This window comes from Piliocolobus tephrosceles, chromosome 10 (assembly GCF_002776525.5).
Source record: "Piliocolobus tephrosceles isolate RC106 chromosome 10, ASM277652v3, whole genome shotgun sequence".
Taxonomy (NCBI): domain Eukaryota; kingdom Metazoa; phylum Chordata; class Mammalia; order Primates; family Cercopithecidae; genus Piliocolobus; species Piliocolobus tephrosceles.
Window position 1 is genome coordinate 26,917,997 of NC_045443.1, and position 16,490 is coordinate 26,934,486.

General features: G+C 38.6%; 1 protein-coding gene across 2 annotated transcripts in view; it reads right to left on the minus strand.

Annotated features, from left to right (window-relative positions):
* The window catches only part of ITPR2 (inositol 1,4,5-trisphosphate receptor type 2), a 492,964-nt gene that overhangs the window by 298,197 nt on the left and 178,277 nt on the right, over positions 1 to 16,490 (minus strand). For both annotated transcript variants that reach the window (XM_023209041.2, XM_023209040.2), the window contains one exon: positions 2,361 to 2,554. In XM_023209041.2, coding sequence (XP_023064809.1) covers positions 2,361 to 2,554 — 194 coding nt within the window. The remainder of the gene's footprint in view (positions 1 to 2,360; positions 2,555 to 16,490) is intronic.

Here is a 16,490-nt window from a genome sequence, read left to right on the forward strand (position 1 = left end):
CATTTGAACCCATGAGGTCAAGGCTACAGTGAGCCAAGACTGTGCCACTGCGTTCCTGCCTGGGTGACACAGGAAGATCCTGTCTCAAAAAAAAAAAAAAAAAATTTCTCCAAGGTCCAGTTTAAATTCTTTTTTAATGCAGCTTTCACTGGTACCCCAGTCATAATCTGAATCAATCTCCCTCCTTTCCTCCCTCCCTCCCTTTCTCTGTCCTCTGTCTGTCTCAGTTGTGTGCTCTCTTTCTCTCTCTCTCCCCACCACCCCACCTTGGCTAGACTTTTATGCTTTTTATGGAAACTTCCTCCATGTCAACTGTACTCAGCTGGTTAATTCACCAGACATGTGTTAAACAAGGTATTGAGGAAGGCACCAAGGGCATGAAAAGGTGCCAAGGATCTCAATCGTGCCTTTGAAGAACTTACGGTCTAGAGGGGAAAGCAAACACCAGAGACTCCTAGTAACATGTGGTGAGGGCTGCAACACATATTGGTTGAACTGATTCTTGGTAGCAAAGGGATTTGCAGAGCAGGAGATAACCCATGGGAAAAGAGGACTGAGAAAGGGTATGGGATTTGGTAGCCATGAGCAGGGGGCAGGGGGCAGAGCTGGACTGCAGGTGCTTCACAGAGAAGGGTGTTTAAAATCCTATTTTAAAAAGTAAATGATAAATCATAAACAAATGAAACACCAACTTTCAGTTGATGATGTTTACATGCAGCATTGTATTCCATAAACATAATCAAAATTAAAACTTTCATTCTCTAATATGCCTAATCAGGAAAAACAAGTGGAAGGTAGAAAGAAAGGAGGAAAGTGAAGGATAAAAACAAAGGCAGAGAAAGAGAGTTAAGAGAGGGCCAGGAAGAGAAAGAGAGAGAATGAGAGAGAAATGAAAAGAGAGGGACAGAGAGAGATCTACAAAGTGATGGGGGACAAAAAAAAAAAAAAAAGAAGAAGACCCAGGGGAAGAGACGAGGTGGCACAAGGCACAGGACCTTGAAGTCCTTGTAGCACCAAGGAGTGGGGCTACATAGAAATTCTCGAAGAGCCATTCCAAGAAAGACACATTCAGAAACACTATTTAGGCATACTGGCATGGTGAAGCCAGCCCAGACACAGGGACAGAAAATCAGTGTGAACAGCGGTTCAAGGAGATGCTGCAGAAATGAATCAGCCCCAGACTGCCGAGCCGTAGAAGCTCCATCTCATCATTTTTTAGCTGCTGGAGATTGTTTTTCTAATGCTTCTTTTCTGTAAATGTGGGCTAAAATGAGGTCACATATTTTAGAGTTTGTCCCATGAGTCAGGTGACGGTAAGCTGGGGCTCAGTAGGTCCACGGGTCAGGTGATCGCTACCTTTCTCAGTTTAAGAACAGGAAAACTTTAAACGATTTTTCAGGGTCATGAACACAGCATTGGGAGGCCTGCCAATATTTCTCAGGATTCAGCCTTTGGAATTCCTAGAGGAACTGTGAAACCTTTTATGATTATAAATCTAATTACTTTAAATGAACAACGTACAGACCCTTCCAGGACTACTAACCCACTTCTGGTAGCTCAGTCTATATTAAATTATGATGAAAGACACAGTAAAATGTACCCAGATTCCTAATAGGTACTTGGAAACATCAAACTCCATTCTCCAAATCTGGAATAAATGCTATAATTAAGGTATCATAAAAGTAATCTTCAAACTTAAAAACTGCTAAGAATTCATAGCTATAGTAATGGGAAGTCTATTCACTAAACCAATGGGCATGGAATAATAATTTATCTCCTTTAAATTCTTAAAATTAGGCATTACACTAGGTTAATTTTTTCTAGTTATTCCGTGTCCTTCAGAAACAAAAACAGAGAGAGATTGTCACATATAAAATACCAAAACCAATGATTAACAATTTTTGTTAATAAGAAATAAAATTTTATTTGTGTTTCTTGCTAAAACAATAAATCTGGATATACAGAATCATATGTTCAATTCAATTACAAATAGGAAAAGAGCTGGAAATGAATCAATAACTTTGCTTGCTCTGAAATCCTTCTCAAATGAAGGTAAAGTTCAATCAGGGTCAATACTAATTTTTTTTTAATACACATGAAAGCAGTTTATCAACCTCAAAGCACCCCACAATTGTTAGATATTATCATTAGTATATTTAATGGGAAGGGACAAATGTGAATCATATGTTAAATAGTGTCTGTGATATTTCTTACCAGGTTTGCCATTAACTATAAAAAAATAAAATTATATCAATTGCATTTCAGAATATTTACACAGTGATTTGGAACAAAAAGGGTAAGAAGTTAAACCAATAAGCAAAATCACATCTTTGTCACCTAGCTTCTGTTAGGCAACACACCTGCAAAATCTCAATGATCTTCAGCTTGGTGTCCATCACAGTCACATCCTCATGCTCAGCGGGGCTGCCTTGCTTGCTCGGGTGGATGCTGGGTGGCACATCTGGCACGCTCATGGGGAAGATGGAGCCTCTACTGAGTACCATCTGGGTCATCATCTCTCCCACCCCATGAATGGTTCTCATCACATTGTTTCCTGACATGAGAAAATGCCGTAAGTCAACACACACAACCCCTGGAGAACATGTAACTACAAAATTCAGTTGGTCACAAACACACTGAAAAGCAGCCAGGAAAAGGATTCAGGACAAGACAGAATAGCATCAGCATCGTTTGGGCTCTTTCTTTACTTAAGATACTGTAGACATGTTTCAAAAGGATAACTTTTCAAAATGGAAGTTTTCCTTTCTCAGAAAATGCTTTCGAATCATGTACCAAAGGTGAGCTGGTTGCTCTAGCATCCAAATCAGGTTCTTCTGTAATACAGTATGTCCTACTAACTGTCATACCAATAGGCCCTTGCTTTTAAAATAACGCAAAAGAAGATTACTAATTGCCAAGATAAAGTTAGTTGCAAGTGGGGATACAAATATTGCATAAAAACACTTAGATGTTGAATTCTAGCATCATAATCCAATCCTCAAACCAATGAGTTTTTAGCTTTCCTTTCATAACACTTATAAAAAGAGCTTGTGAGGAGGATTGTTACCTTTAAGAAAAAACAGTCTCATCTGGGGAAGACATATGCATTAGCCAACACACTTCCCATTCCTTCATCCAATTTGAATAGAAAACCATTACTCAAAATCCACAGAAAGCAATAATGTTTGAGGTGATTATGGAAACAAGCTAGTGACAAACATGATCATTTTCAATGAGGAATCATGCTCTTTCCATCTCTTCCTGAATTTGGCTTCTCCTTTACTTATTTGCTGATAAAATGTCATCATTTGTATCATGCACACGTTCCTTACACTGACCACAAATAGCTGTATCCAAGGATCCTCCTTAACACTATGACAATTTATGTTCTCCAGCCTGACTGCTGCTTCTCACTTTTAAGTTCCTACAAGAAGCAATAAGGACGCAAAAGAATGGCTGTCTCCATTCCTTTCCAAACAGTGGTCTTTGCTTCGTGGGTGTTCATGGCGCTCTGCCTTAAGCTAAGGCCTAAGAATCTGGCTAAGAATTTTCCTTTCCCTCAGTGTCTCAGGGCGTAAACCAAGAGAAGGGGAAATGGAAATAAGATGGGATGAGATTTTTATTAAAAAAAAAAAAAAACTGTCAGCTCTAAGAGAAGAATGTAAACCATGGTAATACCTACAGGATCGAAAGGCAAACAAATAAAAAGAAAATATATAAAAGACGACAAGAGAATCTGAATGGTCCAGACCACAATTACCATTAAGCCACTGGTAACGACTATTATCTGTACATTGCTGAAAGGTAAAATGCCTTTGAAAATTCATTATCTTATCTATATATGGAATCAATTTAAGTGTAAGAGGGTAATGCTTCAATAATACATCTTAGAGTGCACAAAGAAGTTAAATTTTTCCTAAAGTGGCATATTCCAGGCAGAAGTTTTCATTCTGAAGGTCTGAGACCTTTTATTACACTGCTAGTTGCATAAGCCAAAAAACACGATAAAATGTATATATAAGGGTAACTTCCAAGTTAGGACAAAATTGAGGCAACAGGATTTGAGCCAGTCCCTCTTTTCTATCAGAATAGCCTTGAGGCAGAATGCTTCATTGTCTGTGGTTCTTAAACAATCACAGCAATTGAGTATTTCCACATCCCTCCCCCTGCTCGTTACATGGACTGCAGGGAGGCACATCTGGTTGTTGGCAATGGTTTTGAGCCATCGATGTTCAACCACTACCTTTATCCGAGACTTGATTCGAGTATGTATACGTGTTTGCCTCCAAGAGATGCTTTCTCACCACTAATACAGAACAGGCTCCTTTGTTATTCTTACCCCTGATTCACACACAAATCCTTGGCACCCACAGTGTCTGCATCTTATTTCGATTTGAATGGAAAATAATCATTTAATCCAAACGATTACTACACAGAAAGTTAGCCCAGACAATTCTTTCCCCCAGATACAGATCCTGTCACCAAGGAATTAAAATCCAGAGGCCAGATCCATAGTAATTTGTAACACATGTCGTCAATGAAATGGGAGGGTTCACTCAGTCATACCACATTCTCAGATGCCTGTGGCACGCGGTTGCCACAAACCTCACTTGACATTTCCGTGTACAGCCAGCTCAGAGGCCTCAAATTAAAAATGCTGTATTTTCTGGATTTGCTTGGTGATGATGAGAAGTGCTAAGATTGTGAACTATTACAGCTTGAAAACCATGAAGTCAGACACTACATAAATCACAGCCATGCAAAGCTTCTAGTATCCATTCCTCCACAGAAAAACTTCTAATTCTAAACTGTTGAGATACATCAGAGGTGATTAATCCTCAACATTGGAAACAAGAAACTGTACTACTTCTCAACCATAATTAGTTAATATTAACTAGAAATTATCCAATGAAAAAGCCTACTATAATAGAAATTCTCTGAACAACCTAATGCTTACAAATTCAGCTTTTCTGTCTTTTACATAAACCCAGCAGCCAGAATTGGCATTTGTGTACAAAGTGTATTGAGATAATTTGAAAATATGGAAGTCATCTTTGCTTAGTACAAAGTAAGAAGGAAGGAAACACCAGGCACGGTGGCTCATGCCTGTAATCCCAGCACTTTGGGAGGCCAAAACAGGTTGATCACTTGAGGCCAGGAGACGGAGACCAGCCTGACCAACATGGTAAAACCCTGTCTCTGTTAAGAATACAAAAATTAGCCAGGCATGGTGGTGAGCGCCGGTAATTTCAGTTACTCAGCAGGCTGAGGCAGGAGTATTGCTTGAAGTTGGGAGGCAGAGGTTCCAGTGAGCTGAGATTGCACCACCGCACTCCAGCCCAGGCAACAGAGCAAGACTTCATCTCAATAAAAATAAAAATTAAAATTAAAAAAGGAAGGGACTGCTTAGAAAGAATGACTGGTCAACTTTTCAGGTTCTTTCATTATATGATTACATAAATATTTTTACTAACCTTAATTCCCTCAAGAAAAAAATCTAAAAGACAGGTATAGCAAATGCATACTGAGAGTGGTAACTGGGAATGCTTGGGGAATGCGTTGCTTTGTTCTTTGGTTGTTCCAGTGAGCCAAGTTTCTATCGCCCATTTCAGGAAAGTGAAAAGCAATAAGGAATTAACCAACCTAACACGACAGCTGTGCTGAGCATAATTTAATTTTGCCCTATTCAGAAATAATTTTATTGTGGTGATCACACTATTGGTTTCAAGAAGCACTAGCAGTTACATGAATTTATAGCAGGTGTAAGAGATTTAACAGAATATTGATTGAAATTTACTTAAGTCTGTTGGTATTTACTTTATTTAAAGTTATATTTATTCTCTCTTTTTATTAGAAATGCTTTTCTCTTATGAACATATAAGAAAATGGTAATTTGAATTTTCTTGTTGTTTAGATATCAGACATTTCTGAAACATTCTCATCATTTATAAGAGATAACAGACACATTTGATTCAGAGTTTTGTGAATAACTGTTCATAGCCATTTAATTGTTCTGTGACTACTAAAATCATCTCAATGTTCTATGATAATAGAAGCCAAAAATGGATAATCCAAAAACTATTATTTTCCCTGAAACATATTTTTATAGTTGGATTTGAAGAGATCCATCAGCTGTTATAATAGCTCATCTGAAACCGAATGATGTTCCACCATAAAGACATGACTCTGGAAGTCTTCCTATTTCCCATCCCAGCTTAGCAGCTCCTTTTAAACCTGCCCTTGCTGGAAAACATCTTTACTTTCTAGAACTAGAGCAGTTTTCTATTTCAAACATTTTCTGGAGCAGTGCTTCCTCCCAGTGGTTGAGGGTCTGGGTTATAAAAAGACTTTTCTGTATGCAAAGAAAACAAAAACATTAGCATAAGATCAAAGCCTTAATTAAGCTACTAATCACAGAGCAGTAGGTAAAGTGGTAGCAACCCGGGTTAAGGGGAAGATCAAGATTAAACAGCCGGAGAAAGCAATTTTATCTAACCAGTCCTCCCAATTCCAAGTAAGATCACAGTATTTTGGAAAGCTGGATAGCTAGATAGTTCTACATAGGACACACATGCATGGCTTTTATTCCATGTGCCGAACCTACAGGGAACTTGCTATACCTTTGCCTTGCGTTCTTGTGTCCAGATGGTCACACAACTTGCTCCCTCACTCCTGATTTGTGGTGCAATGTCACCTCCTTAGGTAGACCTCTTCTGGCCACCCTCTCTGAAGAGCTTCCATCACTCTTAATCCATGCACCCCCTTTAAATTTCAGTCAGGGCATTAACACTCTCTCACATCATATCATATATTTGTCTGGGTGTTTACTGTAGTCCTCCTCTCCAACGACATAAAAGAACACAAGTTCCATGAAGACAGGGAGTCTACCTTTTTCCAACATCTGGAATAGTGTCTGATGCCCAACTCTCATTTAATAAATGTTTGTCAAATTAACGCATGAATAACAAAGACTGGATAATAAAATGAACTATCAAAAATGAGAATGACTTATTTTAATAAAGTTTATATAAAAAGTTGGATCTCATTAAATTAAAGGTACTCATCTTTCATCAAGTTGAGTTTTTGCTTACTTTCCTTTATACTTCTTTTTTCAAAAAGCATACATAATTTCATATTACTTAAAAATGTATTAAAAGGAAGAAATTAATAAAATAGATACCAATGAGATAAGGGAAAATAATGAAAGCTGTCTTTATCAAGGGCTTATCATATTGTGTGTACCTTGCTAAACCACAGACCACATACACCCTTCACCTCATTGGCGCCTCATAGCACGGTGGGGGTTGGGAGGCGAATCCCAGTTTACATAGCCAGGAAGTGGCAGAGTCTCAAGTACAGGTCAACTGATCTCAACATGAATCATGTTTTCCCACACCACGTTGGTTCACTAACAGACTTTACAAAATTCTAAAAATGTTATACTAGAACTCAGAAAGCCCTAATGCAATTACAGAAAGAAAAGATTCCAATTAAAACTGTGTTCTGAAAATGTAGAATTTCTGTTAACCATATAATAAATTTGCTCACATTATTCTCAAGTGATTTTACCCAACCAGCTTTTATTACATATGATGTGCCACATACTACTAGTGGTATTTTTCTTATATTATACAATTTAATTTTAGGGGCAGCCCTTGTTCAGAAAGTATTCATAAAGTACCTAATGTTCATCTGGCAGGGACATCTCAGGTGGGAAGACATAAGAAAAGCAGAAGAATTTACAACATGGTCAGGAAAACATCAAATGTGTCCATAAAGAAATTAAGAATACGTACAAGACAGATATGATGGTAATAGTACAGTGTGGACAGCATACGAAATTGCTTAGGAATTTTTTTAAACTGGGAAATTATCTTAAGAGTGAGGGCAGTGAAGGACAGTTTCACAGAGGATACACAATTTTTAACGAGGTTTTGAATGAAGTGAAAGATTTAGATTACAGAAGTGTGATCTTTGTCAAATCATGTCATCATCCTATGTTCAAAATCTTAATCCTATAAAATAGTTTGGGCCTTCTTGTAAGAATAAAATTATATAATATGTGCAAACAAAGCCACGAACAATAAAAAGTACCATGTAATTGTAAGGTATTACTTTAAAAATGAAAAGTAGAGGACATCTGCATGCTTTCACTACACCTCTGAAAAACAACTCTTCTCCATTTAATTATGTTCCATTATACTGGTTACCACCTTACTAATGAATATGTGGTTCCATCATATAATTATAGTTCATAATGTCTTATAATACAGCATGACTGAAACACAATATTGACACTAAATGTAGATGTCCCTCAGAAGAGTGTTTAATAAAGAACACTTAATGGAAGAAGCAGATAATATGATACTCAATTTTCTTCATTCTAAATAAAACACCACTGAATACAGTGTATTAATAGACTGCTTACAGATTCCAAGTTTCCAAGGGCTTAGAAATAGAACAAAACAAAAACTAGCCAAAAGCATGTAACCAAAGTGTAGTAATGTTATTATCCCTCTTTTATTGAATATCAAGTAGACTACTTAGAAGAAAACTGTTTTACATCCCACACACTAAAGAAGTGTTATTCAAAGGATGAATTGAAAAAGCAATTCGCATAAAATAGTGGCTGTGTTCTGCATCTTATTTTTGATTTCATCACTGTCAAATATTGACAAAGTCATCTTAATATTCCAAATCTCAATATTTCAATTTGCAGAACTGATCTTCAATGATTAATAGTTGGTAATGGCAGTAATAAATGAATGTGCATGCTGTTTTTATAAGTGAGATGTAATTTACTTACAGTGAAATCCACAGATCATAAATGAAAGGTTTGAGTAGTTCTCATAAAGGTATATACCATATGAACCACACGCAAACCAGTTACTGAAAATTTCCATCACCCTAGAAAGTTCTTTTCTGCCCTTTCACAGTCACTTCCCCCAAAATTTCTCCCCAGCCCCACCATCAAAGGCAACCATGCTCTTGATTTCTCACACCACAGACGCATGTATTGGCTAATGTAGAGGTTCATAGGTATGATTTTGGTTAAGTGATTATGCCAAAGAATACTGGGTAACTGATCAATGTTAAAGCACAGAAGGGCCTTTAGTTCTTTGCTGCTTTGTTCTTGCCTTGACTAGATCAGTATTTTTGTCACTGACTTGGGTAAAGTCAGAGATAGCATGTTTCTCAAAGGCAAAGATTACATCAAACAAGAGAGGATGGCTAATATAGTGAATGACTCTATTAAATTCCAAAACTACATAAACAGGTTGAAAGTAACAGGTTAAATCCAACACGGTAAATTCAAAATATAAAAGGTGCTATATGCTTAGGGTCAAATAAAACCAACTGAAGTACATGATGTGGAAAATGTGACATAAAAGAAAACAAATTAGAATTGTAGTTGAGTTCAAGTTTAGTAGGAATCAATACTATGTCATTGCTAACAAAACATTCATTTACACCTAGGCTACATTATAAAAGGGTTCAGAATGAAGGCAAACATAGCCGTCTTTGCCTCTGTGCCAGTCGAATCAGTGATAAATTAGATTGAGTCATAACAGGAACTGCTAAAGGAATTGCACAGGGCTACGCGGAAACGTGGGGGAATACAGGTGATGTGCTAGCCATTTTCAAGTACAAAAAACCTGACATGTAGAAGGGATGTTGGATTTCTGTGCAGTTCAACAAGCAACAGAGGTGGGGCTACTTTCTGGAAGTGAGAGGGAACTGTACATATAGGATAACCAAACAAAAGAGAGGGAACTGTACATATAGGATAACCAAACAAAAGAGACCTAATAATTAGAGCTATGAAAAATAAGAAAGGCCTACTCTTTGCAGAAGTAAAATCTTGGTCACTCCAGGTGTTCAAGGAGATCCTACGTGACCATTTGTAATGGGTGCTGCATGAAGATATGAAGCTCATATATTGTATAGATAATTTATATGGTTCCTTTCTATGCCAGCATTCTATAAATTTGTGTTGGGTTCCAACAATAAGCACCGGAGATTATGAGAACTGGGAAGCCTATGCAATTGTATTAATCCTCAAAGACACCAGATGCTAAGGCTCAAGCAATATTTGTAACTACAGAAAAATAACTGGAGTAGAGACCTTAGAACAACACGACCCTCTTCAGTCATTCTCATTATTTGTAAGGTCATTTTTAGGGATTGATCCTGCCCTATTAACTCACTTAGCTAATGTGAGTAGAAAAACAATCAGGAAACCACCATGGCACATGTTGACCTATGTAACAAACCAGTACATCCCAGAACTTCAAAAAAAATTACATTTAATTAAAAAATCACATGCTTAGATGTTACAATCTAGTAACACTGTTTTGATTCAAACACATTTGTATAAAGCAGGTAATTTACATATATTAAATTCGTTTCACTCAATAAATATTTTTGAAAACCAATTAGGTATAGAGTAATACATTAGGCATGGTACAAGTCTCCCGTAGAACCAGAAATGGAATCTATTTTGATAGTTTTCCCCTCAGTATGATACTCTCAGTTAATAAATCTGAATCTCTGTTATTGAATAATCTGTGTAGTAACTCTAACAGTCATAGAGTCTTCTGTAAGTCTATTGGAAAAGACAAGCTTATGACAAATAATCATAAAATTAAGGCAAGAAAGATACAAGTATATATTTGAATATTAGGGTCTCTAAATATTTTTGTGCTTCAAATGCATAAATGCTTCATAAGGCATGTCACACACATTCATCCTAACGACAGTGAGATATGAAAGTATATATGAGATACTCATATGAGTAGCTCGCAGAAAGGTGTCTAAGGAGATACAATTGCTTAGTATTACTGGGGAAACAGCAGGAGACAGAGCTAGAGATGTCTAACTCAGATTATGAAGACTCTTGGGCACCAATTTAAAGAGCTGAGTTATTATTCTCTGGAGATGATGAGAGCTAAATAAAGAAGTAGAGTATGTGATTTAGAAAGATCCTTACGTTGGAATGTGGAGAAAGAGCCAAAACACAGAGTCAGAGAGAACAATCAGAAATTTATTTCAGGAAAGGAAGAGGAATATCTAGCTTCAAAAGATTGTTAGCTGGAAAAACTTTTAAGACTTGAGATTGAAACTTTTCTGAGACAAGCCAAACAACCATTGACAAAGGAGTGATTCTTTGTTTAAAAAAAAAAAAAAAATCTTCTTTAATATGACCTGAAAAATAACTTCCAGCCAAACCAAAACTCTTTCATAGATATGTACTCTGTTGTGCTGAACTTTCTTGGGAAACTTGGAAAAAGCAGAAAAGAGTCTGCACGTGAGGAAGTCATCTGTGTATAAAGAAAGCAATACAATAATTACAGAAAGAACATCAACTGTAAAGCCATAGGTTGTTTTTAAAGAAGAGAGAAAAAGAAAAAGAAAAGAAACCTGAATTCAAAATTTCCAGCAAGCTACATACAAGCTGTATGATCTTAGGCAAACTATACAACCTGTCTAAAAGCTTATTTCCTGGACACAGTCAGGACCATAATTTCTGACACACTGGACTGTGATAAGGATTAACAATAAAAATATGCAAAAGACCTAGAGGTATGCTAGGTATTCTATATAAATAATAGATACATTTACACAGTAATCCCTTGCCTGATGTGTAGCCTGGCATCCATTACATAGTTATGCTCCCCCTATTTTACTATGTGCATTTGATTTTTAAAAGGAACATGATCTAGTGTAGACCACACGTTTGACACCCTCTTGACACAGAGAGAAGCTGGGAGGTGGAATGAGGACAGTCCTTTTAGACACCATTGATAACTAAAAGAAAGTCCGATAGTTATACAGATACTTTTTCTAAAACATATAAAAGCTAAGAAGGAAAAAAAACAACAAGCAAACAAACAGAAAAGTAAAAGACATTACACATTAAGCCAGAAAGGACTTAGAGGCACGGCCAGCATAGCACAAAGCTGGTGAGAGAACCAGACTCGGGACATTAGAACAAATGGTACAGAACATTAGAACGGCACAGAAATCTTTCTCAGCTTCTGAGGAACAGCATCCCGCAAAAGGCTTGCTGCCTAGAGCAGGTTTCCGATGCCAGTGACTCTGGGACACCTGGAAATAGGAAGCTTCTAGCCATTGTTTTCATGTCTAAAATTTTGTTACATGTTTAAATGTTTTAATTTATTTTTATTTTTCTCCATAATCTCTATTTCCTATGACATCTGCTATGGCTTGAATGTGTCCCCCAAAGGTCATGTGTTGGAAACTGGATCCCCAGTGTCGTGAGGTTGGGAGGTGGGACCCCTTTAAGGGGTGTTTAGGCCATGAGAGCACCACCCTTATTAATGGATTAATGGCATTATCCCAGGAGTAGGTTTTTTGTAAAAGAATAAGTTCAGTGCCATCTTGCTCTCTCACACTCTTGCTTTCTCTTTGCCCTCCCACTAAGAGATGACACGGTAAGATTTTTCCAGATGCTGGTCTCCTCAACCCTTGGATTCCCAGCCTCCAGAACTGTGAGCAATAAATTTCTGTTCCTTTTACATTACCCAGTCTCAGGCATTCTGCAAAAGATGTTACTCATTAATCCAGAAAGGACTTAGAGGTGCACCCAGCAGAGCACCAAGCTGATAAGAGAACCAGACTCAGAACATGACAAAGGCACAGAAATGTTCCTCAACATCTGAAACACAGGTCCACAAAAGGCCTGCTGTGCAAAATGGACCAAGATAAGATCTTAGTCTTGACCCAAAATGTTTCCAATCAGGGCATTTCCTAGGAAGATAACTGTGGTGGAGGCTGTGATGGTCCTGCCCAGATTTCCTTTCAGAAGTGAAGGACTACTCCCCAAGCTGCTGGAGTGCTACTCAGAAGACAGCCCTCAACTGCCCGCCCCTGTGTTTGTGTTCCCCCAGTATTCATACATTGAGATACTGTCTCCCAAGGTGACGGTGTTAGAAGTAGAACCTTTGGGAGGTGATTAGGTCATGGAGGAGGAGTCTTCATGAATGGGATTAGGGCTCTTTTAAAAGATGCCCAAGAGAGATTCCCCTTGCCCCTTGCCCCAAGTCAGGACACAGTAAGAAGGTGCCATCTTTGATCCAAAAAGCAGACCCCCACTGGACACCAGATCTGCAGGCACCATAATCCTGGACTTCCCAGCCTCCAGAACTATGAGAAATAAATGTTTGTTGTTTAGAAGCTACCTAGTTTATGGTATTTTTGTTGTTGTTGTTGTTATAGCAGTCCAAATAGTCTAAGACAGAAAACTGTCTTACCAAGAAGTGGGATACTGCTGTAACAAACATCTAAGATGTAGAAGTGCTTTGAAACTGGGTAGTGGGTAGAGGCTGGAAGAGTTTTGAGGTGCATCCTAGAAAAAGCCAAAATTGCAATAAACAGATCATTAAGGATGATTCTGTGAAGTCTCAGAGGAGAGGAAGAGAGCTACAGAGAAAGCCTGTAGCTCTAACGCTCTTCGAATTTTCTAAGAGTATTCTTAAAGACTTCATAGAAGGTCACAAACAGAACACTGGTAGAAATATGGATGGTAAAGGTCATGTGGAGGAGGTCTCAGATGGAAATGAGGAACATCTTATTGGAAACTCCAGAAGAGGCCATCATTGTATAAAGTAGCAATAAACTTGGCTGAATTGTATTCACGCCCTACTGATTTATGGAAGGTAGAACTTGTCAGAGATGAAATTGAATATTTGGGTGAAAAATTTGTAAGCAAAGTGTTGACAGAACGTCTGGTTCCTCTTGACTGCTTACAGTAAAATATGAGAAAAGAGAAATGGCTTAAAGATGGAATTGCTAATTAAAAAGGAAACGGAACTTGAATTTCTGGAAAATCCTCAGCTTATCCATATTGAAAAAAATGAGAAAGTCTGTTTGGAAGTGTGGCCAAGTGACCATTTGATAAAGAGTTTACTATGGATCAGGCATCTCAAGGGGAGCCAGATGCTATCTATCATGACAATGGGGAGATGAGTTCGCCACCTAAAGAGAAGTCAGGACCTACTGTCCAAAACAATGGAAGAATGACCCCAGCAGATTTAGGAGATCACCAGGGATGCCCCTCCCATCACAGGAACAGAATATAAGGAGCTACGGGCCAAAAAGATTTCAAAGGAGGGGTTGCCACCTCACATCATGGGCTTCACTTCCCCATGCCCTGTGACTGGGCTCCTGGGCTGCTCCAGGGATGGCTCCAGTGGGCCCCATTACAGCATGCACTGCATCCAGCAAAGCTGTGGGGGAGTTGAGTGGGGAAGAGTTGCTGCTTCCACCTGAATTTCAAAGGATGCCCTGGTGAGCTGTGGGGCCCAGGCAATAGAAAGCACCATCTATCAACCAGGAAGCAGGCTCTCACCAGACACTGAATCTGTTGGCACCATCGTATTAGCCTGTCCTCACACTGCTAATAAAGACACACCCGATACTTGGTAATTTATAAAGCAAAGAGGTTTAATTGACTCACAGTGCCACATGGCTGGGGAGGCCTCACAATCATGGCTGAAGGCAAATGAGGGGCAAAGTCACATCTTACACGGCAGCAGGCAAAGAGAATGTGCAAGGGAACTCCCCTTTATAAAACCATCAGATCTCGTGAGACTTACTATCACAAGAATAGCAGGGGAAGAACCTGCCCCCATGATTCAATTCCCTTCCACTGGGCCCCTCCCATAACACGTGAGAATTATGGGAGCTACAATTCAAGATGAGATTTGGGTGAGGACACAGCCAAACCATATCAACCATGATCTTGCACTTCCCAGCCTCCTGAACTGTGAGAAATAACTGCTTGTTGTTTACAAGCCACCCAGTCTATGCTATTTTTGTTACAGTAGCCCAGGCAGAGTAAGACAACTAGTCTGAAGACAGGTACTTCCGGCAAGGTCACTCACCCATTCCAGAGCAGCCCATGGGGACAAAAAGGCTCAGCCCCCTCACCCTAATAGAGACAGCCCAGAAGGACATCCCAACTTCAACCTCCCAGAAGCCTCCACTAAACTGCATCACAAGCCAACTTCTCCCTTTCCCAATCCTGCTTTCCCTCCCATTCTGCTGGTGTTGATCCTAAGAGCTCTCCCTAATTAGTCTTCTTCATGCTAATCCTGTCCCAGAATCTGCTTCCTGAGGTACACAACTGGCAATCTGTAATTCTAGAGTTGCCAAGAATTGTGGTCATTGCTGCTGTTATTTAAAAATCAGTGCAAGAATTTCAAGATGTTATGAGAAGAACATGCTCATCTGATGCAATACATACAGACACAAAGGGACAAGAAGGAAACCTACCACTGTGGATGGGATTATACCCATGTTCCTGCCTTTTCTTGATTTAAGTGTATGATTTGGATGGCAAAGCTTCCCCTGATTTAAGTGTATGATTTGGAAGGCAAGAAGGTGTAGGGAGAAGGGAATCGCATATGTAAGATGGGTGAGTGTGGTGAACATGGTACATAATGGAGATAAGACAGTTCTTTCAGAAGCAAAGGGACCTCACTGAAAGCAGAGCATGGACAGAGGGAGGAGAGACAGAATCGGGCCATCTCAAGAAGAACAGCTTGAATGCCCAGAGGCAGCATGGTGCTGGGAAGAGCTAAGTCCAGACATCGGAGGTTTTCAAGTGATGAACGGTAATTGGTGTGCCTTCCCTTTGCATGTAAACTTTGCTAACACTTCTTAGCACTGTGAACTCTACTGCAAACTTAACTCCTTTGCAGAGACCTGAAAAGAGTTCAGTCCGGTGAAAAATTCAAGAGATGAACACTGAGAAAAGTCTTTAATAGGACACTAGCTTGTATCTTAGGCATATGTTCTTTGGTTTTGATCCTTATACTAAACCCTTTTCTGTTCTTTCTGATCCCCCATCTCCACATACACACTTCCTCATAGTCTCACCTCACAGTTAAGTCTTTTTTTTCTCCCTGTCTTTCTTTCCTTTTTTTTTTTTTTTTTTTTATAAGATACTCTGAGTATATTCAGTGAACTAGGGCTTCCAGTTTCAAGAAATTCAAGCTGGTGTCTTACAAAGAATAATCATAGCTATTAATCAGAAGATAAGCTTCACAGATATTTGCTAAAAAGGTTGTTTTACAACACACATAAAAAAAGAATGCCATTCAATGAATGAAGGAAGATTACATACTAATCTTCAAAGAATCAGTTTTGAACTAAAAGAGATTGCAAAGATCATATTTAGACTAACCTTGTAGTTTTATAAAAGAAGAAATTATTTCCTGGCAGATTTTTTTTATCTGCAAATATTTTCTTCCTTTCTCATCCATAAAGCAAGATTTTAAAATGTTTCTGCCCTACCCTTCTCATCTCAATGTCCCTTCTCCTTTTTAACAGTAACCATGCTGCCACAAAAAGCATTTCAAGGTAGATAATGTGCAGTCCCTATAAAGGTAAACAAACAAACAAAAACTTAAATTGAAGAAGTAAGTGGTTCTTTGCCAGGAGATGGAAAGTTGACTTCCTCTTAC